Here is a 26,906-nt window from a genome sequence, read left to right on the forward strand (position 1 = left end):
ATAAATAAATAAATAAATAAACAAATTTATTAAAAAAAAAAAAAAGATTTATTCCAGTAACTCCTTAAAAGGGTACAAAATTACCAGTGCTAGAAGCAGTGGCCAAAACAGAATTCAAGATACAGGACTGCAGAAGTAGAGATAATTCATGAATTTAATAATCAGTTTTAAACTCAAAACTTGCTTTACTCATATAGATTCAACCAATCAGATACCTTTTGAAAATAATTAAAGTTAAATAAATATTTATGGCCAACAGGAACATGAAAAGATGTTCAATATCACTAATTATTAGGGAAATGCAAATCAAAACCACAATATCACTTCACACCTGTCAGAATGACTATTCTCAAACTGTGTTGATGAGGATGTGAAGAAAAGGGAACCCTCCTACAGTGCTGGTGGAAATGTAAATTGGTATAGCAACTATGGAAAACAGTATGGAGATTCCTCAAAAAAATTAAGAATAGAACTACTATATGATCTAGCTGTTCCCCTTGTGAGTATTTATCTGAAGAATACAAAAACACTCGTTTGAAAAGATACATACACCTCTATGGTCACTGTACCATTATTTACAATAGCCAAGATATGGAAACCACCTAAAAGCCCATCAATGGATTAATGGATAAAGAATTTGTTATATATTTCTTTGAATAAATGGTACTCAGCCATAAAAAAAAAAAGTCTTGCCATTTGTGACAACATGGATGGATCTAGGAGGTATTATGTTAAGTGAAATAAGTCAAATGGAGGAAGATAAATACCAAATGATTTTACTCATGTGGAATCTAAGAAAACAAAACAAATGAACAAACAAAACAAAAACAGACATAGATACAGAGAACAGACTGGTGATTACTAGAGAGAAAGGGCTAAGGGGTGGGTGAACTGGGTGAAGGGGATTTACTGTATGGTGATCAATGGTCACTAGATTTTTGGTGATGATCTTTTTGTAGTGTATCCAGCTGTCAAATTACAATGTGAAATTTATATAATATTATATACCAATTTTACCTAAATAAAAATATCTACAAAAAAAAAAAGAATGAGAAACAAATATGTGTTTTTACAGCAAAGTTATAGCTAGCTATTAGCCATAGGATGAATGTGCTGAGTTCCATTATCTTCCATCAAAATGAATTCTGGTAAATTCATAATTTAAAACGGAAAGAGTCTGGAGGTCATCTGATACAACTACTTCACCTTAGGTAGAAGAAACTGAAGAACTAAAAGGCTAAGTAACTTCATAAGGTCACATACAAGTTAAGGTAGAGCCAGATAAGAATCTGGTTTTTCTGACTTGTCTATTCCTTTAATGGTGGTAAGGGAAGTAGCACATGCAAAGGCCCTGCTGGAGAGAATGTGGTATATTGAAAGGATTAAACCAAATCCAAAGTGACTGAAGATCTAGGGCTGAGATCTTACATAGGCCATGATATAGTCACGTTAAGATCTGAGGAGATGTGGGAAGCCCTGAAGGATTTCAAGTAGAAGGAGAGACATTTGCATTTCAAAAAATCCCATCCCTCTGATTATAAGGTAGAGATGCATTTGTCTTCAGCAAAAAGAGAAAAACAATCACAATAAGAGCTATATTTATTCAATTGAAATTTAAAGAGATTCTCTTATCCTTTATTTTGATTATATCCTTTCCCCCTTATTAAAATGGACTTTTTTTTTTTTTTTTTTTTTTTTTTTTTTTGCTGTAGGCGGGCCTCTCACTGTTGTGGCCCCTCCCGTTGCGGAGCACAGGCTCCGGACGCACAGGCTCAGCGGCCATGGCTCACGGGCCCAGCCGCTCCGCGGCATGTGGGATTTTCCCGGACCGGGGCACGAACCCGTGTCCCCTGCATCGGCAGGCGGACTCTCAACCACTGCGCCACCAGGGAAGCCCTGGACTTTCTTTTTGAAACGATGGAGATGACGGATGGTAAGAATATTTTAATGTTGTTACTTGGCAAAATTAAGTGAGAAGCCCTTGTGGAGAAATTGATACATTCATATACTGCTGGTGGGAAACAAAATGGTACAACTCTAATGGATGGGAATCTGGCAATACCTAACACACACACACACACACTTACCCTTTGACCCAGCATTCCCACTTCTAGGTATTTACCCTGAAGACACACTTTCAATAATATAAAAATACATATGTACAAGGTGCAGCACTATTTGAACCTGCAAAACACTGGAAACTCCCTAGATGTCCAAGCATAGAAAATTGGTTGAATAAATTACTGCACATGTACACAGTGTAGTACTATGCAGCTTTAATAAGGAATTAAAAAGAGCTCTATGAACTGATATGGAGGAGTAATTTCCAGAAAGTGTTAAATGAAAAAAGTAAAGTGTAAAAGAGTACATATAGTATGCTACCTTTTTTGTAAGAAAAAGGCCAAATAAGAAAGCATACATGTATCTGCTTGTTTTACAAAAAGAAACACAAGAAACCAAATAAATAAATAAGGAACGGGATGGGAAACAGTATAGAAGAGATATGGAAGGTTATGACACTTATCTATGTGTAAGATTTGGGGAAGCATGTTAATATTGTACATCAGGAATCAGAAAACCTTTTCTTCAAGGGTTATACGTAAATATTTTAGGCCTGCAGGCTACACAATCCTGCTGCAACTTCTCATCTCTGCATCACAGTGCAAGAGCAGCCACAGACAACAGAAATGAGCGAGCATGGCTGCGCTCCAGTAAGACTGTACGTGCAAAGTCGAGTGGCTGGCCTGTGGGCTGTGTGTGCCACCTCCTGTGCTACAGTCAGAAAACTAAGGATAACACGGATGGGAGAGAAAGAGAAAATACCTAGAACTCCTCCTCTATTAGTGCCTGGCGCATAACAGGTCTCTGCAATTCACTGCTGAATGAATAAACCTTAAAGTTCTATTAAAAGATGGACCAGAGTTCTAGTCAGGGCTTTGCTACAAACTGTTATAACTATGTTGACCCCTTCATCTCATCTAAGAGGTCTGGACTAGATAACATGTAAGGTCCATGCCATGCCTCACATACTGTTTCTCATTCTAGTCAGTTAAGACGTCCATCCATTCCTTCCTTTTAATAACCACTATCACCACTGTTCCCGTGTAACACTGGGACTACTGCGGTTACTCCCTTGCTCAGCCTGCTTTCTAGTTTCTTCCCTCAACCCATCCAGGACAGATCAACCAGATTCACCTATTAAGTCACCACTTTATGCTGGTCACTTACTGTCCAGTTTTAAAAGGTATCAGATTCTCCATTGACTGAGAGGAAAAATCCAGCTTTAAAGTACAAGATTGTCCAAAATATAGCCCTGACCTACTCAATTTTCTGGTTTCTGTCTTCCAAGCATGATTCTTCCACTGCAGGTTGGTCCCCTACTTGTCCTGTATTTATTTATTTTTGCGGTATGCGGGCCTCTCACTGCCGGGGCCCCTCCCGCTGCAGAGCACAGGCTCCAGACGTGCAGGCCCAGCAGCCATGGCTCACGGGCCCAGCCGCTCCGCGGCATGTGGGATCCTCCTGGACCGGGGCACGAACCCGCGTCCCCTGCATCGGCAGGCGGACTCCCAACCACTGCGCCACCAGGGAAGCCCTGTCCTGTATTTATAACTCTCACTTTTTGACACTAGATATTTAGACACATGACACACGACTTGCTCCTCCCCCACCCCAGTCTGCCCCCTTCTCTGATGAAACCCTTTCCATCCTACAAGGCCCAGTTCAACTCCTAAACAAAACCTTTGATGATGAAGGTTTTTTATTGTCTTTATCACTTATTTGGTATCTTTTTTTCTTACTGCCTTTGTTAGCTATCTTTTTACATGGGCTATGTCTTATTTTCCTAACTAGCCACCTCAACCTCCTTGAGGAAAGGGATTATGTTTTGTACTTCTTTGTATTTTCCATAGCACATAACATAGGATTAAAATAGAGGGATCAGAGATTGAAACGAAGGGGCTTAGAGTTAAGAACAAATTAGATGTTACTTGCCTGCCAGACTGAAGATTCATTTCTAATAACCAATATTTACCTACACAGTACCTACTCTGTATTTATTCAATGTCGTTCTAATAAATGTCACATACGTACCCACACACAAAAATGCAAAGGAACTTTTATTTCACCAAACCTATAGTTCATTCAATTCTTCAAAAACCCAAGAAAAAAAAGGCAAATTTTCCTTTGTCAATAGTATTCTGATATAAGAATTCAACTCCTGTAGTTATCACCATAACTCTTATTACTCGATTTATGAATCTTAAACTGTATCTGTTGAATCCCCACCATTTAAATGAGGTTGTACAGTTGTTAAAAGAAGCTATGTCTTGAAGACATTCTTCATGGAATTATCTGACTTCTCTTTTGGCACCACTATTTTGTAGGCCTGCTGCATCCTAGGATTTTTCCAGTTTTTTCCTCTCTGCACTCTTGTGACAGATTCACTCTTTCTTAGGTCTCATGATTTCTCCCTTCTAGGATTTCTTTTTTTTTTTTAACTTGCTCAAGCATATTCTCTAGTAATTTTATTTTAAAACGGATGGTTAAGAGATGAACTTTCTAAGAGATGAACTTTCTAAGTCCTTGCATGTCTGAAAACTGTTTCACTCTACCCTCACGTTTGACGTGTAGGTCAGCTACAGAATTCTAGGTTATCAAACATCCAGTATTCCTGATAAGAACTGCAATGCTGATCTGGATCTTATTCTACTGCAAATAATTGACTTCTTCTCTCTAGAAGCTTTTTATAATGTTCTCATTGCCTATGGAATTCTGAATTTTCACCAAGATGTATCTGTATTTATTCATCCTGCTTGGTACTATGAGCCCTTTCCATCTGATGCCTCCCATCTCTGACTGGCTTAGAAACTGTTCTTCCATTAATTTTTTTTTTTTTGGCTGCATTGGGTCTTCCTTGCTGCACGCAGCCTTTCTCTAGTTCAGGTGACCAGGGGCTACTCTTTGTTGTGGTGCGCGGGCTTCTCACTGCAGTGGCTTCTCTTGCTGTGCAGCACGGGATCTAGGCAGGCGGGCTTCGGGAGTTGTGGCTCACGGGCTCTAGAGCACAGGCTCAGTTGTGGTGCACGGGCCTAGCTGCACCGTGGCATGTGGGATCTTCCCGGTCCAGGGCTCAAACCCATGTCCCCTGCTCTGGCAGGCGGGTTCTTAACCACTGTGCCACCAGGGAAGTCCCTCTTCCGTTAATTTTTTAAAAATTATTATTTTGTGTCCTCCATTTTCTCTGGTCTTTCTTTTAGAGATGAATACATAGATACTGAACTGACGTACCCCAAAATACCAAAATAAGGGGACTATACCCTAGCAGCACGGCGGTTTTACATATTTTCCTTTTAGGCAGAATCACCTTTCTATTTCTTTTTTTTCCTTCAGATCTATTGTAGAAGTCTGGATTCATCACAGTTTCTGCTCTGCTTCTCCTGCAGGCACCAGCAGGAGAGCACTGCACTGTATGTGTACACGGAAGCTGGGATAGGACCAGGCGTGCATCTATATAATTTGTGCACTACACGAAAGCACGGGGCTCCACTGTAAACTCTGCAATAGCAAGCCAGGGGTGGTTGCATCCAGAGGGGCATCTTTTTCTAATTCACTAGTACAGAGGGAGGCGGTTCATTTTCCTGATTCCTATAAGCTGGCCTGGCCTGAGGTGGGGGATTGGTCCAGATGTTTCATGGACCAGTGGTTCTCAAAATGTGGTGGCTAGACCAGCATTAGCATCACCTGGAAACACGTTAGAAATAAAAATTCTTGGACCCTACCCTAGAACCTTTGAGGTTAGGCCCAGGAACCTGCAATCTGTCTTTTAACAAGCCCTCCAGCCTTTTGATACATGCAAACGTTTGAGAGCCAGTGGCAGACAGCACTTTAGAAAAACTCTCCTGATTACTGCCACACTCTCTGTACCTTCTATCAATACTTTGAACTTAGAGGCTAAGAATCCCACTTCCACTGTGGGAGTCTTCGCCTACTGTATTCGGTAGTTTTCTCTACTTCGTTGTATCCATCAAACAGACACCTCTTTTACTTTTTATCCTCAAAACTGAATTAACCTTAAACTTCCCACTTCATAGTCTTGGTACTGCTGGAATTCACTGCCATGTGGTTTTTTTCCCCTTTTCTGTCACTTCTGTAGGGTTTTGGGGGAGAAAGGAAGTAAAAATGTGTGGTCATTTTGCTATTTTAAACCAGAGGTAGTCTTGTTTTTAAAAGCAATTACACAGTCTTAGTTACACAAGAAAAAGTTATACTACTTAAACCCTTTCATCGTTGCTAATAAATAACATGCAAAGGGCTTTTTCATCAAAACCAAACAAATCCTTATATTATGAACGATATAATCTTCAATTTAATTTTCTTTAAAAAATGATAATTTTCCAACTGTTTAATCAATTACTAATTGTTAGCTCATATTTTAATAGGGCATAAAAATCTATGAATCATTTTATTATAATTCTTTATTTTAAAATAAAGAAATGTATTTAATTACATGAGTTTAAAATATTTACACTGGACTAAAATTTAGGCTTTTCAGGAAAAAGGATTTTATGTATAGTACTTGATGAAAACAGAAGCAGCCATTTATTTAAATAAAAATGAATATTACTTAAAACATAGAACAAAAAAAATTACACCTTTTGGTTTATATGTCACATATGTAATTTTTGCTGATGGCCAAAATAACTGGTTTCAAAATTGTTGTGGAAAAATTGCTATACTTTGTGTTGTGGTCTCATGAGACTTCTTTAGACTGAAACACACATAATCTAATCTTAGCTACTTAAGAGAAGGAACAAATATGGACCTGTGCTAAAAAATAAAAAAGGCCATGTATAAATAGTTTGTCTACAAGAGATTACAGAGTTGTTCCTAGAGAAATAATTACAAAGAGCAGGGATATCATTTTTGCATTATTATGGTAATTTTTACCCATCTCTATCTACTCAGGCTATTCATTTTTCATTTGAAACTGAAATGTGAAAAGGTTTATGTTCAGACAACCCTGTTCGAATACGTGAGTTAGGTCCTGGTCTAAAAGTACACAGTATTAAAAGTGTCCAGTATGCCTATTACAAAGATAATGCAAAAGCTTATATTTTCAAGAACAAGTTTATATTTTCAGGAATTCAGTACTGGATTAGGGAATCCTATGTTCATTTTTGTTTATTACTCATGTATGAGTAAAAGATAAGTCATTTTACTTTACCTCTCTCATTTTAATGTTTAAGAGAAAAAAATCAAAATGGTAAAACTTAAGTTATAAAAACTAGCATTACTTAATCTGTAAATAAAACTTTTAGACTATTAAATTATCTTAAAACATGGAACGGGTAAGTATAATGACCAGATAGTAATATAAATAATACTTTTTATTACTTTATTAATGAGGATAAAAATGATCAGATATTAAATTCTAAAAAGGAAATAAAACAAAAGATAGCAAGATAGACTTACGTTAGTCTCTGAGAATTCTTAGAGTATAATCAAAATCTAAAAGACAAATGTTAGCTTTTGAGAATTCTTAAAGAGTATAATCAAAATCTAAGAGAAATTATCTGTTATAATTTAATGGAGGCAAGAAACAATGACACTGAGCAAGAATAAAAAGTTTTTTTGAAAGAGTGAGACACAAATACAGCTGTTTCCTATTGTAAGTTTTTTTAAATCATGTTCTAAATCTAGCAAGTACAGGAAGACACCAAAAATACTTTTGATATTTGGGTATTTCTGACAATAACAGAAAATACTAAGAACCAATATGTAAATAAAACCACAAATGCAAAGGTCACTCACATGCATTTTAAAACAGACTAGGTTGTGACAGTTTAATTTTAAAACCATGACCTAAATATCTGGAAAAGATAAATGCCAAAAAGTTGGATCTATTTTATAAGTAAAGGTAACTGAACTTAGATGGTTTCAGAACAATTGCCCTACAGTGGTTCTAAAATTTTACTAAACTCACCGTTAATAACAGCCTCTGATTTGGCTGGAGGAATTCAGAAAATACATTAAATAGAATTGAGATCTCATAAGATACTTCTACTTTTTGTTTCTTGCACATCTAGATTCCAGAGTCCTTCCTCACTATTACAGTCAGGATATGATATGATACAAGTTTAGAGACTGAAAATTCTCAGACTGTATTCAGGTAATTTTCTAACATCATGACCTTGTAGAAGATACTCTCTGACCAAGAGTACAAGTGCTTCCATTTCCACAGGTTAAGTACAGAGGATATTTCCAAGCTATTCTTCTACAACTGCTACAATCTCCCTTCTTGTCTGTACTTGAATAATGAACACTGCCCTCAGGGTAATTACTGACATGATTCATAACTAAAAGCACCATAACAAATTCCAACTGCAGTATAACAGAGAACACTGCCCACATTTAACAATGCTGGAATTCAGTTACACCTCTTTCTCCCTGAACTTATTCCATTTTGAGAAGGCAGTGAGGGAGGGGGAGGTGCCTCGGGAGAAGAGAAGAGTTCTACATACTTGTAGTAAGCCGGGATAAACAGATCCAATACTGTTTAACCGTGTTCTCAGTTCTCTGTTCTTAGGAAATCACTGTATAGTAAAGACAAGGAACTGAAGGAAACTAACAATTAATTGTGATGTTTCTAAAATGTACCATTCTCATAAATGTCCATTTATTCCTCACAACAACTCTGATAAGTATTATCATGCCAATTTTACAGATGAGAAAATCTGAGATACAGAGGTATAACTTGCTCAGAATCACACCAAAGCAAGTTACCTGGCATCTTTGAATGAACCTCAGCTTTTCCTATCTGTAAAACAGGAACAGCAATGTTTACCTTCTGTGAAGATTAAATGAGATGTGGTGACGCCAAAGCCCAGGCTCCTTCTGCTACTGCACAGTGACACAAACACAGATAAAACATGAATAAAGAAACTAATCACGATAGTGCATATATGCCCAGCAGTAAACTAATACACACCGTGAGGCAGCATAGAGGTTACGAGCACAGTCTCTGGAACCAGATAGTCTGAGTTAAAATTCTAGCTCTGCTATCAACTTAGTTTTGTGGGTAAGGGAAACAGTCTCAATTTCTCTGTACCTCAGTTTTTTCATCTATGAAATGGTGATCTTCACAGAGTTGTGCAAAATAAATGAGTTAACACATTTCGGCACTTTTAATAGTGCCTGTATCAGCATACATGCAAAAATGTTACCTATTATGACTTCTACACTGAAATGTAATATGCGTAAGTGAGGGTCATTTTGATGCAGCTCTGTATGATGATCAGGAAAGATTCCAAAGACATAAGCTAGTGATGAGCTTTTTACAAGCACTGCTTTCTAAAGCAAGTTTCTATGAGCTACCTAAGGGACATTTCTGAGTTTGAGATTTTTTTTTTTTATATCCCTGAATTTCTTTAGTCCCTTGTGCCAATTCATGAACAAGGAGAATGTATAGTATGGACAATGGGGGAGGGGGAAGGGAGACATGAACAGACAAGTCTTGAATACTTCACTGTGTCCTCCACAGTGAACTCTAGCAATTTCTCATGTGTGTCAGAGTGTTCTAAAGAAAAAAGGAGACAAGTACATAGAGAAAAGAATAGACTGAGGGGTCAAGCACAGGTTTCAAGACAAGATGGCACTTGAGCAAAGTTTTAGATATGGAAAAGATTTCATGCTTAAAACCATAAACAGATCTGGATCAAGAACTCAGGCTCACGTAAACGTTCAATACAGGAGAAGACATGCAATAATTTATAACAGTTATCTATCTCAGTTTCTTTGGGTTTTCTGTTTGTTGTTTTTTAACATATGAAGAACAACATAAAAAAACATTTAATGCCTCACTGATTCTTCAATGGCTTAATTATGAAGAAGAAAGAGAGTTATTTTATTAAATTGAGCTTAGAGTCTTAGAGCTTTATAAAGCAACCATCTATTCACATTTTAGTGGATAATTATTCATATGAACTAAGTAAGTTACTATCCTTATTTTTGTACTTTTTCTGCATATCTATATTTTTTTATTTCTCTCTAGACCACTGGAGAACACAAGGTCACTATTAAAAATTTTATTTCTAAGATATTGCCTTCCTTTATTTTCCCTTCTTGGGCTTTACATTTTTTCATTCTTATAGAAGACTTTAGGCATACCTGGAATCTTTCATTAAAAACTCAGTTTTAACATTTCAGTCTACGAAAAGAGACCTGGTTTTCCATTGTACCTCACTCTCACCCTTCCCTTCAATCTCCTTGAGGGTTGATCCAAATATCTAATTTTATCAACCCTAAACTATCATGGATTCTAAAAATACTTATATTATTATATTAAAATCTCATTCTAAGAGTTACCTAAACGAAACATATAGACACAGCAGTAACTCCTTTTAAAATATAGTTTGCTCTTTTTGTAAAGTCTTCTAATCTTTTCTTCCTGAGGAATCCAGTAGATCAACAGTGAGAGTGCACTACACAAAGGCGCTGGTCAACAAAGGAGCTGCAGAGCTTGTGCACTACACAAAGGAGCTGGTCAACAAAGGAGCTGCAGAGCTTGTGCACTACACAAAGGAGCTGGTCAACCCCTTCCTATTACTGACTAGCTCTAGGGCAAAACACTCACCTTGTTACTCAAGATAAAAAATGTATTATATATATTTTCACTTAAAATAAAATTTTATACTGTCTCATATGCTTGACTACATGTTATAGTGGTAATAAAAAGTGTGAATGAATAAACAGAAAAAATGTGGTACAAGAGGGGCACTTTACTAGATCAACGTGGAATCTGGAATCAAACCAATCTGGGTTCAAATGCCAAGTGTGTGACCTTAGACAAATTGCTTAACTTTCCGGAGCCTGTTTCCACTTTTGTAAAATGAAAATCGTATTAGTGACGTCACAGATTATTATGAGAATTAAATTAGACAAATATTTTTGGTGCACAGCACATTGCAACCGGTCAAGGAGTATTAGCTGCCTTCCATCCATTGCTAATTAGCTGCCAGGTGGGACACAAATATTCTATGTTTCTCTTTCCTCATACGGGAAATTAGATTCATGGCTACACCTACCTTGCGGATTTAGTGTATAGAACCAACGGAGTATTTCATTTTAAAGCCCAGTAATGTAAGGTCATCTAGAATCTGGCTCTTCTAAAGAGTGGCCCATGGGCTAGCAACGTCAGAACCATCTGGGGGCCTGTGAGAAATGCTGAATTGCAAGCCCCGCCCTAGAACCACTTGGTAAGAAAGTATATTTTAATAAGATCTCCATGGATATTAAAGTTTGAAAACTACTACTAAGAAAATAACCCTCAGCCTGGAAGTAAGAAAAGGACTTTATCAATATCATTGTGCCAAAAATCCAAAAGGACAAAGGGCATTGACAATAGTGCGTATTGATTTAATTAGCTTAGGAGAGCAAGTTAGAGGCAACAGGCATCATGGTCGGGTAGAACTTGAAATAGTGAGAAATACAGAATAATTCACAAGTAAAGGGAGGGGAAAGGCAGAAAAAAGTAAAACACTAGGTAAAGAGCACAATATTTTCCATAGGCAAATGAGGAGTCTAGCCCATGAATAATATATTAATGTTTATAATGATGTCCCTGGCTCAAAAAGAAAAAGTAAAATTACTTTAAATATGCTCTTTCAAAGACGAAAGCATGTATTCTATATTAAGATTATTTCCCTCAAAAAAGTTGTGTGGGGCTTCCCTGGTGGCGCAGTGGTTGAGAGTCCGCCTGCCGATGCGGGGGACACGGGTTCGTGCCCCGGTCCATGAAGATCCCACATGCCGCGGAGCGGCTGGGCCCGTGAGCCATGGCCGCTGAGCCTGCGCGTCCGGAGCCTGTTGCTCCACAACGGGAGAGGCCACAACAGCGAGAGGCCCGTGTACCGCAAAAAAAAAAAAAAAAAAAAAAAAAAAAAAGTTGTGTGTGTCTACACACACACACATACACATACATTTTACTTTCAACTAGCACATAAAATTATCTGGTACATTCACTTTTGTATAATATCTCATTTATCAAGAGAGCTAGCTCTCCACTTTTCACAAGGCTAAAAACTCTAACTTTTAAGACTAAATTTCTAGTTTTAAATCAGTACTCATCTACCATTGCCAATGCTGGGCCATAATTTCCCCCCATTGTACCTCATGTTAGGCTTTCTTACTGTGTCCACATTTCCACACCTGTTGTTAAGTCTTTTCCCATCCACATATGATTGATCACTTCCTCCTTTGACCCTCATGGTTTATCTTATTTCACAGTATATTACAGTGAGTTACTTTTCTACCAAGTTCCAAGCCTCTTTAAGGATACGGGCTGTTTTCCATGTCCTTAGATACCTCACAGGAGAAAGTATAATTCCTTTAAAATATCTGATGTACAAATATCAGGTATGGCCCAAAAAGAATTGAGAAAAACTGAGCTAAAGGAGAATACGGAAATGAGACCTCTGTGTTACCTTTTTTTGAAAAATGTTTCTTCAAAATGTTATAAATTGTGAAGCAATCTAAAAGAATATGGATCCACCTTCAGTAGTGGCAAATAATTCTCAACATTTAAACAGTTTTGTAGACTTATAAAATATTTGAGCTAGAAATATTCAAACCTTTTGGTCTGTCTCAATTTACAAAGCAAGAAACTAAGACAAAGACATTAACTTGTACATGAAAGAGCTACGCCCTAATGCCAGGTCTTCTGATTCCACGTCCCACATTAGGCCATACTCACTCTCACTAGATAAATGTGGTTTGCTCAAGAGATGAAAGAACTCTCTGCACACAGTAAGTGTCTAAGGAATAGTGGAAGGCTAGCAAGGTTAAGACAGGGCCAGATGATCACAACCAGAGTAAAGAGGCTACATTTTCCTACATGGGAATGCAGAGCTACTGTAGGTTCCTGAACAGGAGTATGGCATGAATAAGCATTTAGGAATATTAACTTAGCACCAAAGTATAAAATAGAGGGTAGTGCCTAAGCTGGGAGACCAAGCAGGAGTCTATAATAATATGTTAAATGTAAGAACGTGATGATCTGATCTAGGGAAATGTAAACGAAAATAGCTCTTTAACATAATAATGAAATAAATATAAAGGACATGGTAAAGTTTTTTGGGTTTTGGTTTCTGCTTTTTCAATTACAAGACTATATCTAACTATAGAGAAAAAGAAGGACAAAATACTCAGTATTCAAGCCTGGATGACTTGAAAAGTAATATAAAAATATAGATATTGGGAAGTAAAGTTGTATTTAGAACAAAATAAAATAATTTCAGTTTTGAAAGGTAAAGTCAAATCTCCTAAATCACTTGAGAAGCTACTAGTTAGTTATGGGAATTAAGGGCAAGAAATTAGGAACATGTTGGGTCAGAGTGAAAAGTTAAAGCCTTAGTGATATTTTCAGAAAGAATCAGACTTTTTAAAAATAAATGTTTTCTCTTGCTGGCAAAGAGATAAATATATGGTGCCTTTAAAAAAAATAACTCATGAGGAGCTTTTAAAAACCCAACATAAAACATTTTTCATTATAGTAGCATGGCTGCTATATAACTATAGTATATGGTATCATATTACTTCACCATCCTTACCCATATTTTTAAAAAGTGTTAAACATGGTTTAATCATTATCTTACATTTCATTCACCTTCCTGAGACACAGTTCTCAGTAAAATATAACTTTTGAAAAAAATAATGTCTAATGGTAAATACTAAAACCATTGTGCAAAGTGCACCAGAGGTTAATGATCTACCATCCAAATATACAACAGATATCCTTTCTGGCTTTTTCAGAGCCACAGGCTTTTCTCCCTTTTGTGTTCATTTCCTGTCAAGTCTGACATTTCAAAGAATACCAAAGAAGCTTAAAAATTTGTTTACAAGTTTGTCATCAAATCAGGACTCTAAAGATACAAGCTATTCATTACAACTGTACTGACATGTGAAACTGGCCTTCATTTAAATTTTGGAAAAATAATAAAATGGAAACAGTTTTTTTTCCTACAAATTTAATCAGTTATACATATATATATACATATGTTCCCATATCCCCTCCCTTTTGCATCTCCCTCTCACCCTCCCTATCCCACCCCTCCAGGCAGTCACAAAGCACTGAGCTGATCTCCCTGTGCTATGCGGCTGCTTCCCACTAGCTATCTACCTTACGTTTGGTAGTGTATATATGTCCATGCCGCTCTTTCACTTTGTCACAGCTTACCCTTCCCCCTCCCCATATCCTCAAGTCCATTCTCTAGTAGGCCTGTGTCTTTATTCCTGTCTTACCCCTATGTTCTTCATGACATTATGGAAACAGTTTTAATCTTTTCTTTTGTAAAAGTGCTCTGGCCAAACATTTGTGCAACTGAATGAAGAAACCTGCTAATGTTTAGTGACTACAAGAAAAACAGTACGACAAAATCCAATTTAATGAGTCAGCTATATTTGACATTTAAAGGAGGCTCAGTTTTCTTGTGACTTATTAAAATTAAATACAACAGTTAATTACTAGTACTTCTATGCTCTCCATATAGTAAGTACCACTCCGAAACAATATTATTCAGAAGATGTGATGCATTTAATACAGGAAAATAGAAATGATACCCTAAATATTCTTTAAGTATACATATTTAAAAATACTTTATCAATCACTAAATACTATACATAACTCTTTCGGCTGTGATGAAGGAACAGAGACCAGATTTGTCTCAACTACAAAATCGAACAACATAAATGAAATAATAGTTTTCAGACAATGAACAACAAACAGTATAGGACAGTAATCTCTGAGAGAAAGAAAGCAAATGGTAAGCCCCACCTTTGCCGGGAGACAGTTCCCAGGCTACAACACAGGGAGGAGAAACTGAAATAGATCCCAGTGGTCTGCCTGGTTGGAGAAAACAGAGTTGAGAATTCAAGAAAGCTAAGGCAGCTAAAATTAGCAGGACAGAATAGCAGAGCAGAGAGTTACACAGAAAGGAGAGAGCTGCAAAGAGAGAGCTCCAGGAGTCTGCAGAGGGTTACTCTCAAGTTTTCACCCTAGTACTGATCAGTGCATGAAAACTACCCAACGTCAGAAAAAGAACCATTCCAGGAGCTGACATAGGGCCAAGAAGAGTTTTGATTTCCACCAGCCAGGGTGGAAAAACCTTGTAATATACGGGACATCAGGTAGAGTACTCAGAAGGGGACTGCCTCAACAGTGGGGAAAAATTAGCCATAAAGACTGCCCTGGCTTTGTCTATAAACAACAACAAAAGCCTTTAAAGGATCAAACTGTTTCCAAGTAACTAAACTGAGTCCCAAAACACAGCTCGAGAATAGTGAAAGGAATATAAAGATATCCAGGACCCAGTAAGGTAAAATTCACAATGTCTGGCATCCAATAAGAAGTCATCAAGCAGGCAAAACAAACAAAAAAACAAACAAACAAACCAGAAAAACATGACCCTTAAAAGGAGAAGTATCAGTTAACAGAAACAGTCCTAAAAAGACATAGCTGTTAGAATTAGTAAACGGGAACTTTACAAACAAACAAACAAACCAGAAAAACATGACCCTTAAAAGGAGAAGTATCAGTTAACAGAAACAGTCCTAAAAAGACATAGCTGTTAGAATTAGTAAACGGGAACTTTAAAACAATTATTATAACTATATTTCATATGTTTAAGAAGGTAAAGGAAAGCACAAACATGTTAAAGAGAGATATGGAAGATTTAGAAAAGGATTCAAGTCAAACTTCTAGAGATGAAAAATATAGTACCTAAGATTAAACATATAGTAGATGGAACTAATAGCAAATCAGACATTTTAGCAGAAAAAATTAATGAACTTGAAGACATAGCTATAGAAGCTATTTCAAATGAAACAGAAACAAAAACATCTGGAACCAAAAAAAAAAAAAAAAAGAAGAAGAAGAACAGAGCATCATGATGTGAGCTGTGGGACAACTTCAAGTGACCTAATACATGTGTGACTGGAATCCCTGAGGGAAGGGGTGGGAGGAGTCAACAAAAACATTTTAAGAAAATAATGGCCCCAAATGTCCAGATTTGATGAAACCTATAAGCTCACCTTTCGAAGCAGAACTCCAAACAAGATAAACATGAAGAAAACTAAACCAAGGCACACCATAATCAAATTGCCTAAAACCAGTGATAAAGAGCTGCTGTGTAAGAAGCACAAGTACTCTAAAACCGAAATGCTATAAGATGCATAGTTTCTCATATGAGAAGCCCAGAAGGATGAGATGAGGAGGGAAAAAGAAAGAAAGGGAGAGGTGAGCACATACCAAGAAGCAGCAAGGTTCCAGACTTGCGAGTGAAGAAGCATCTTGGAAGTGGATCCTGCCTCAGACACCAGCTGATACTACATGGTCAGGGATGAACTGCCCAGTCAAGCTCTTCCCAAATCCCTGACCCACAGAATCATGAGCAAAATAAAATGATTGTTTTAAGCCACTAATGTGTCATCCAGCAATAGATAACACTTCTAATGGCTCTTTACTGTCAATATTTAATCCTTCCTTTCCCATCTTAAAAACTAATCTTCCCTCCACCTCACATACCTCCAGCTATACGTTTACTTCCCTTCTCAGACAAGACTGATGAAAGCTATCGATAATGACTGTCTCCACTTTATCTCTCACTCACATCTCATCCAAATTCCACTGCAATCTCCTCCTGCCCCCACCACTTCTCGTAACAGTCCTCGCTACCTTCACCAGTGGCTTCCTTGTTGCTGAAACTAATGAACACTCTTCAGTTCTTACTGACTGCTCCTACACTATCTGAAACAGCAAGCACTCACTCAGACCTTTTAGTACCCTCTCTCTGAGAGACAGTAAGACACTGCTTCTGATACTCCTGTCTCTGAGGAGGAATATCGGATTCCCCAACCTCTTTTATAGGCTTCTCTTTTCTGTCTATCCCTTAAGTGTTGAAGCTCCTCAGGATTCTATCTTTAATATTACCAGATGCATAGGTCCCCTACAAAAGATTTTTATTTGAGCATAATTATTATGCTAATAATTATTAGCATAATGAGATTTGTTCTGCATTTATGAAAAAAATTCTCTGGTGGCTGTGAGAGCAATAGTATTAAGGCAGCAAGAGATGTGGGGAGATCAACAGGAAAAGTCCACAGTTGCCCACAAAAAAGTCCATTTAGAGAATAAAGTACCTGGTCTACTTTGGTTTACAAAGATTTTACCAAAAAAATCAGATACAGTTTGAATATACTGAAAGTAAAATATCCAAATCTCACCTCATCATCTGCTGGCATTATAAACTGCTTAGCAGATTTAAGAGGTCTAAACATCTGCAAGTCATTCAATCTAACGCTTAGGTATGGTTTATTTTAAACCACCTCTAATCCTCCAAATTTCCAGAGAACAAGATTTCACTAGGTTTTTCAATATTGTTTAGCATTTTACATTCATATATTGCCTGTTAATCTCTCTGGGGTCAAAAGAAACAGAAGTGTGCTTATTCCTTCTTAAAGTTATTCTGCTCTTATTATTTCTCAAGATTGTTAAGTAAAGATACTGAACCCTTTCCCTATGCAACCATTAAAAATACAATGATGTTCTTTCTTTCATTAAATTATCAACAGGTAAAAGTAAGTAATAATATCACTTGATGTTTCCCTAGGTAAACAACACTGAATATGTTCTTATAAATCACTACAGTTTAATGAGAGACTCTTATTATAATACAGAATCAAAAAACCATGAAAGCTTGCTCTGATCCTTGATCTGGATTTTGATATCATGGGTGTGTCAATTGCTCTGATTCTTGATCTACTGTATATGTTGGTAATGTGGGTATATTTAATTTGTAAAAAATCCTTTGAACTATAACTTGTGATATATACTTTTCTGTATATATGTTATACTTCAATAAAGAAAAAAATCCTAAAGCCTGTGAAAGCTCAAATAGATCTATAGTATGTCTCTTCTCTAAAATGTCAATTATTCTCACAGGAAAAATTCACATATTGTGTTTGTGTAGGATGACTTATCTTCACAGTTACCCACTACCACTCCATTCTTTACAATTAAAACAGTAGTATGTGTTGATTTTTTTTAAATCCAAACATTAAAAATCATCTATAATTTCATCCCCTAGAAATACCACACTTAGAATTTAAATTCAGAGGCTTATTATGACTTCCACATCATCCTATTATTAAAAAATTACACCCTTTTCCAGACTTTGTGCACGTCACTTTTTCTCCAAAAATTCTCAAAAATAAAGGAATATTGTTTTGAATCCTAGAACACCAGTAACTGAACTAAAGAGGCTTGAGCACAAGCAGTTGTTAAACCATACATTTCTACTATTTCCTCCACAATTTTCAGAGCCCATGTCTTTCCTATATCCTCACAATGTCTATCTCAATGCAAGGCATACAGCAGATGTGTACTGATGGAAATAAAAGTAGTTCTCTAAAAGAAATGAGAATAGTCACTTTCAGATGATACAGTGATGTCTTGATTTCAATTTCTAGGAAGAGAGGGCATAACAGCCTCTGAAAAGTACTCTATCTGCTTGTTTCATTTATTGATCTATTTATTTATTTTTGCTACTTTCATTTAACCCCCGGATTCTGAGAGTTTTCTCCTAACTACTCCTTTTCTTCTACAGTGGAAGCTCCTGTATAAAGGAGTTACCCAATTCAATCTTAGCAATACAATGTCTTTCTATCAACTTCCCATACTTCTCTCCTTTTCTATCCACTCTGTCTATACAGCAATACAAGAAAAGCACTAAGAAACAAGTTACTCTTAGCCATTACATTTTTAAAATATCAAAAAAGTAAAACTTGGTTTACATGTACAGATTAGGATTGTAATATAACTAAAGTCTTAATTTTTCTATTGCCATTTCTATATACTGATAAAAATGAAAAGATATGTGCTTAGCATGCAACAGTTTCAGAAGAAACCAACTCTATATTAATCTACAAACCTGATGATTAACAAAGTATTACCCAACTATGAAGATTTAAAGAGCATAACAGAAGAACTTCATATAAATATTTTACTATTACTACATAGGAAATGCCACCTTTACTAAAATAAAGCCTTATCAATAGGTTATATGCTATAAATAGACTACCTAGAGAATATGCTTTGTGCCCTTATAATGCTGTAAACAATAACTATAGTTGTGTAAATTTTTGGATTACTTTTAACAATGGGACCAAAAAAATCAGATTAAATTGAACTAAAAATCTGTATTTTTAAATCATCTCAATAGCATAATCTCAATTTTTTCATCATTTTGTTGAAATTTTAAGAGCAGACATTTAAATTTTCATACATGACACCTCTATTTTAAATAAAGTTCCCAAATACTTTAAAGAATTCTGCTTTGTTTTGAAGTGCCAAGCTTTAAGAAAAGCTATTCATAAATAAATCCCTGTATCAGACAGTCTGGGGAGCTCAAAGAAAACTCCATTCTAATATTCCACTTGCTTCTTGGGCTATACACTGAAACTACATTATTCATTAAATTTCATATTTGTTCTTGAGGTAAATGTTAACAAATACCTCTCACTAACAGATAACTGTTATCCATATGCATATGAGTATCTTTAGCTATTTTAGCTAGTTACTTACTGAGAGCCATGCAAGGGATTCCATGATTCGATGTTCACATCGTTCTAAATGTTTAATCATTTCTCTGGTCAAGTTGGCTTCTGCTTTGATAAAACTTTCAATCACTTTGTAAAAATCAAAAGCTTTTAAATTAAGTACATTCAGAATCCAAGGGAAGGACAAATCTGTTCCAGTATCCAGATTCTGAGATGTACTTCCTAAAAATGAAAGAAAAACGTAACTTAGGTATGAAATGTTAAGCCTTGAATGACATATTTTTCGGTTTGAAGGTTTTATCAAACAAAAAATTAAAACACAGTAGAAAGGCTAAACAAAAATTTTTATTTAGAACAGAATTTTTTATTCTGGGGTCCAAAGACTCCTAGGAAATAGCCTTCCAAAGTTTGAGTGTATGTGCATATATATGTCTTTCCTGGATAGAAGACTCACAGCTTATATCAAATTTTCAAAGGTTTAAACACCCTAAACTTTATCCGGGACACGTTTAACATCTAACCAGCAATGCATTAGCATATCCATTTTAACTGTCTCATTAATCCTCGATTAAGAGAGGAAGTGATTCTTTAAGATTTTTGACAATTTGATTGGTTAGAAAATATCTGTTTTAATTATGCATTTCTTGGTTATAAATGAGGATTCACAGTTGTCCATATTTGTTTACTAATTTAAGTTTCTCTTTTATTATATATTTGTATCCTTAGATAAATTTTCTTCTTTTGTTTTTTGCAAACAAAACAGTTTTTGACATTTGCAACATTATTTGCAAAATAATACATGTTTAAAATTATATTTTAAAAAAACCACTATTGGTGGCCTCTGTTCTGTTTATCTGGTGGAATCTAGCTCCAACCTCTGGTCTCATAACCACAGAATATATATGTAGCAGTGCTTCCATATCAGTGGAAGCTGCTCAGTAGTACTCCTCAGGCATTTTACAGTCTCATAAGTCTTTGAAGGGGTTTCAATAGGTACATTTCCTGGATTCAGGATAGCCCAGAATAGGAGTCTAGTGAACTATTCCTAAGATGACATGAAATAATTCAGGTTAATAAACCACTTTATGGTGACCACATTATGGTGACCAATTACATTCTTCAGTATATACTGATCTAAAATATGCATTTCTACTCCTTAACTCCTTAACTTCTCCATTCCCCCCACCACAAAAACCCATACCACACATTAGGTAAGTTTTTTTTAACTTTAAATTGAACTAAAATGTTTATTTACTAAAATTTAACTTACTGCTATATGTAGCCATTACAACCTCAAGAGCGCATGCCAACAAAGACATATGAAAGATGTTGTCATTCAGGAGTTTGCTAAAGGAAAAAAAAGAATGATTTTGTAACATTTACTTTTAAAAAAAGAAGGAATTGTTTTACTAAAACAAAAATTTACCTAAAATTTTGAATGGATAATCGTTCTTCTTCCTAAAACAGATTTAAAAAAAATTAACTGAAGCCTTCTTTGTGTCAGCATTAAATTTTTTTCTTTATGTTCTTTTTAACTTACTGATTTAAGCATGGATTCCATTACTCGGTAATACAATCGGACTCCAAGTTTGTATCGCTACAAAGAAAGAAAAAAAATTAGATCCCACTATTTTAGAAAACCATAACAATTACTAACTTTTTAAAAGTTTTCTCTTGAGACACATTCCTGATCCTTCTTAGGAATATGGCTACCAAGAGATCACAAAAGCTTGCTTGTCTAAAACCCAAGATTTAAGTATAAAATGATGGTTTTAACATTCCTGATAAATTTTCAAGAGGAGGGGTCCAGTAGTCGGTTTTCCATCATTCCACTTCAGTCTACATCATTCAACAGATATATGTGTACTAAGAATATATTACGTACCTGGCACTATTTTAACCATTTTACATACTAATGTAATACTTCTTGTGACCTAGAACACGTATTTTCAAGATAGCTCTCCAGGATTAAGATAACAGTCTCTTTCCATAAAACTGGTCAAAGGCAAAAATCAGACCTACCTGATCTTATAAGCAAAAAGTTATCAAACAACTAGTTTTCATTAGTCCAAAGAACAGTCAAATTTTAGATAAACACACACACACACAAACACACACCAAAATCTTTCATTCCAAATTATGAGTAGAAATTTCATATATAACCAAAAAGAACTTTTAAATATAATGGTTTAAAACACAGATGGAATCAAAATATAACCTCACTACACCGAAATAAATGTGTATAGTAGATAACAGTTTTCAAATGTATTTTATATATTACCTCATTAATGCCACAGAGCAAAGCAGAGCAAATATAGAAACTTGAATCTCAGAGAAGTTAGATGACAGCTCATATATGATAGAACCAGATATAAACCCAGGGCTCTGATCCAGAGCCCACTGGCTTACCAAATATTAGTTTTAGATTTTCTGAAATAATAATAGCAATAGTAAAAACAACATCATTTAATAATATCACTGATAAATGGCATGTATAATATGATTCCATTTGTATAAGTATATGCATACATGAATATTCATATATGTAAAAGTTAAAGAATATACACCAAAAACTTAATGTTAGCAAGATTTTGATTTTTTTCTTACTGTATTTTTTAAATTTTCTATAATTCTTCTAAAATTTTCTGCATGTTTACTTTTGGTTTCTGTAATGGAGTGAGGGGAGCTGTCCCATAAAGCTTTCCATAAATAGCAGCATACACAAGCAGCCTGGATATGGTATGTGCCAATATTTTATACTATTGGACAGATACTATTATAGCATTTATACAATTGGAACAGATGTTGTATTTGAAATTATTTACTATATAGTGGCACTAATCAAAATGAACTCAAGTTACCTGTGATCCAATTTCCATACATCCCTGTCCCACAGCTTTAGCAAATTTCTCTTTAAAGATGTATCCAATATCCTTCACTCTTTTCAGGATACTTTCCTTTGGATTCACTGTGCAATTCTTTAAGAAGGAAAAACATGAATTAACATTGAGGATACTGTTTAATCAGACAATTAACATTTTCTGTTCTATAGTACATGACTTATTACTCTCAATTGTTTATACTGTGGAAACACTTCCACAATAAACTAGGTAAATACAACTACTGAAAATATGAGGAACATAAAGGATTCCATTCTGGGATAACAGTGACCAAAAAATACTAGAGTACAACTAAAAAACTCTATTATCTAAATTTTCTGCTGGCAAGTTAGGGAAGAACAGATTTGTTAGCTCTTTCCACTATCCATCAAAAACAGCCTCACAGATATTACAATTGATACCACAGGAATACAAATGATCATAAGAGACTACTATGAACAATTGAATGCCAACAAACTGGACAACCTTGAACAAATGGATAAATTCCTAGAAACATACAACCTTCTAAGGTTGAATCATAAGGAACAGGAAACCTGAAAAGACTAATTATTAGTAAGAAGAATGAATAGGTAATCAGAAACCTCCCAATAAATAGAAGTCCAGGACCAGATGGTTTCACTGGTGAATTCTATCAAACATTCAAAGAAGAATTACTACCAATCCTTCTCAAGCTATTCCAAAAAAAAACAGAAGATGAGGAAACACTCCCAAACTCATTTTATGAGGCCAGCGTTGTCCTGATACCAAAACAAGGACACCACAAGAAAAGTAAATTATAGGCCAATATCCCTCCTGAATACAAATGCAAAAATCCTTAACAAAATATCAGCAAACCAAATTCAAGAATACATTAATATTCTTGAAAGGATCTTATACCATGATCAAGTGGGATTTATCCCAGTGATGGTTCCATATCTGCAAATCAATCGATGATATGCCATGTTAACAAAATAAAAGATTAAAATTATGTGATCATCTCCATAGATACAGAAAAAGCATTTGACAAAATTCAACATCGATTTATGATAAAAACTCTTAACAAAGTGAGTATGGAGGGAATGTACCTCAACATAATAAAGGCCATACATGACAAGCCCACAGCTAACATCATACTCAACAGTGAAAAGCTGAAAGCTTTCCCTCTAAGGTCAAGAACAACACAAGGATGCCCACTCTTGCCACTTTTATTCCACATAGTATTGGAAGTCTTAGAGCAGTTACGCAAGAAAAAAAAAAAAAGGCATCCAAATTGGAAAGGAGATAAAACTGTCATTATTTTCAGATGACATGACATTACATATAGAAAACCTTAAAGACTCCAAAAAAAAAAAAAAAAAACTGTTAGAACTAATAAAAAAAAATCAGGGGCCTCCCTGGTGGCGCAAGTGGTTGAGAGTCCGCCTGCCGATGCAGGGGATACGGGTTCGTGCCCCGGTCTGGGAGGATCCCATATGCCGCGGAGCGGCTGGGCCCGTGAGCCATGGCCGCTGAGCCTGCGCGTCCGGAGCCTGCGCGTCCGGAGCCTGTGCTCCGCAACGGGGGAGACCACAACAGTGAGAGGCCCGCATACCGCAAAAAAAAAAAAAAAAAAAAAAAAATCAGTAAAGTTGCAGGATACAAAATCAACATACAAAATCAGTTGTATTTCTATACACTAATAACACACTATCAGAAAGAGAAATTAAGAAAACAATCACATGTACAGTTGTATCCAAAATAAATCTAGGAATAAATTTAACCAAGAAGGTGAAAGATCTGTACAATGAAAACTTAAGACCCTAATGAAAGAAACGTTAAAAGACACACATAAATGCAAAGCTACTGCATGCTCATGGAGTGGAAGAATTAATATTGTTAAAATGTCCACACTACCCAAAGCAATATACAAATTCAATAAACTTCTTGTCAAAATTCCAAGGTATTTACACAGAAACAGAACAAACAATTCAAAACTGTGTGCAGAACCACAAAAGACCCCAAATAGCCAAAGCAATCCTGAGAAAGAAGAACAAAGCTGGAGGCATCAAACTATATTATAAAGCTACAGTAATCAAAACGGTTTGTTATTGATATAAAAACAGAGATCAGGGCTTCCCTGGTGGCGCAGTGGTTGAGAGTCCACCTGCCGATGCAGGGGACGCGGGTTCGTGCCCCGGTCCGGGAAGATCCCACGTGCTGCGGAGCAGCTGGGCCTGTGAGCCATGGCTGCTGAGCCTGCGCATCCGGAGCCTGTGCTCCGCAACGGGAGAGGCCACAACAGTGAGAGGCCCGTGTACCGCAAAAAACAAACAAACAAACAGAGATCAATGGAACAGAATAGAGAGCCCAAAAATAAACCCATGTACATGATCAATTAATTTACCACAAAAGAGCCAAGAATATACAATAAGAAAAGGACAGTCTCTTCAATAAATGTGTTGGTAAAACTGGAAAGCCAGTTTCAAAAAAAATGAAATTATACCACTGTCTTACACCACACACAAAAATTAATTCAAAATGGATTAAAGACTTGAACATAAGACCTGAAACCATGAAACTCTTAGAAGAAAACATGGGTGGTAAGCTCCTTGTCATTAGTCTTGGAGATGGTATTTTGGAACTGACTCTGGAAGAAAAGGCGGCAAAAGCAAAATAAACAAGTGGGACTATTTCAAACCAAAATGCTTCTGCACAGTGAAGGAAACTATCAACAGAAAGAAAAGGCCACCTACTGGATGGGAGAAGATATTTGCAAATGATATATCTGATAAAGGGTTAATATCCAAACATACAAAGAACTCATACAACTCAACACCAAAAAAACAAACTAGCTGATTAAAAAAATGGGCAGAAGAACTGAATACACATCTTTCCAAAGAAGACATACAGATGGCCAGCAGTCACATGAGATGCTCAACATCACTAATCATCAGAGAAATGCAAATCAAAACCATTATGAGATATCACCTCATGTCTGTCTAATGGCTATTATCAAAAAGAGAACAAATAACAAGTGTTGGCGAGGGTGTGGAGAAAAGGGAACCCTCATGTGCTGTTGGTGGGAATGTAAACTGGTGCAGCCACTGTGGAAAACAGTTTGGAGGCTCATCAAAAAATTAAAACCAGAACTACCATACAATCCAGCAATTCCACTTCTGGGTATTTATCCGAAGAAAATGAAAACACTTAATTTGAAAAGATATGCACCCCTATGTTCATTGTAGCATTATTTACAATAGCCAAGAATAGAAGCAACCCAGGTGCCCACTGATAGATGAACAGATAAAGATGTGGTATATATATACAATGGAATATTATTTGGCCATAAAGAAAAAACAAATTTTGCCATTTGTGGCAACAACAATAATGGACCCAGAGAGTATTATGCTAAGTGAAGTAGATCAGACAAAGAAAGCAAATACTGTATTATTTCACTTATATGTGAAATCTAAAAAAAAAAAAAAATGAACAAACACAACAAAATAGAAACAGAGTCATAGAGATAGAGAACAAGCAGGTGGTTGCCAGAAGGGAGGGATGTGGGGAAAGAGAAACAGATGAGGGAGATTAAGGGGTACCAACTTCTAGTTACAAAATAAATGAGTCACAGGTATGAAATGTACAGTGTAGGGGATACAGTCAATAATTACATAATATCTCTGTACAGAGACAAATGGTAACTAGACTTACCGTGGTGATCATTTTGAGATGTACAGAAATATCGAATCACTATACTGTGCACCAGAAACTAACCCAGTGTTGTAGGTCAATTATACTTCAAAAAGAAACAAACAAACTCATAGAAAAAAGATCAGATTTGTAGTTACTAGAGGTGGGGGGTGGGAAGGGGAAGGGGGAACTGAATGAAGGCAGTCAAAAGGTACAAACTTCCATTTATAAGGTAAATAAGTACTAGGGATATAATGTACAACATGATTAATATAATTAACACTGCTATATGTTATACATGAAAGTTGTTGAGTGTAAATCCTGAGAGTTCTCTTCACAAGGAAAAAAAATTTTTTTCTATTTCTTTTATTGTATCCAAATGAGATAATGGATGTTCACTAAACTTATTGTGATGATAATTTCATGATGTATGTAGGTCAACCCATTATGCTGTATACCTTAAACTTATACAGAGCTGTATATCAAGCATATCTCAATAAAACTGGAAGAAAAAAAATGTCTATAGCTTCTAAGATTTTACTTACACACAGAAGAAAAGATGGCATTAATTTTTAAAATGAAGACACCTGAACTAATAAAGAAGCAAATTCAAAGAAAAACTTAATGGTCTTCAAGATACGCCCACTCTGAGATAGGCCATTTGTAGTGTACATAAAACTTTGCAGTTAAACTGTTGCACTTCATTTAATATTAAGCTTTAAACTTAGCTCTGGAAAATGTCTTTGA

At 35.9% G+C, this 26,906-nt stretch overlaps 1 protein-coding gene across 2 annotated transcripts in view; it reads right to left on the reverse strand.

The window, feature by feature from the left end:
• RB1 (RB transcriptional corepressor 1) overlaps positions 1-26,906 on the reverse strand; it is a 147,019-nt gene that overhangs the window by 48,290 nt on the left and 71,823 nt on the right. For both annotated transcript variants that reach the window (XM_060080304.1, XM_060080305.1), the window contains exons 13-17: positions 22,473-22,589; positions 21,152-21,208; positions 21,038-21,069; positions 20,882-20,958; positions 19,637-19,833 (exon numbers count right to left, since the gene is read on the reverse strand). In XM_060080304.1, coding sequence (XP_059936287.1) covers positions 19,637-19,833; positions 20,882-20,958; positions 21,038-21,069; positions 21,152-21,208; positions 22,473-22,589 — 480 coding nt within the window. The remainder of the gene's footprint in view (positions 1-19,636; positions 19,834-20,881; positions 20,959-21,037; positions 21,070-21,151; positions 21,209-22,472; positions 22,590-26,906) is intronic.

This window comes from Mesoplodon densirostris, chromosome 17 (genome assembly GCF_025265405.1).
Source record: "Mesoplodon densirostris isolate mMesDen1 chromosome 17, mMesDen1 primary haplotype, whole genome shotgun sequence".
Classification (NCBI taxonomy): domain Eukaryota; kingdom Metazoa; phylum Chordata; class Mammalia; order Artiodactyla; family Ziphiidae; genus Mesoplodon; species Mesoplodon densirostris.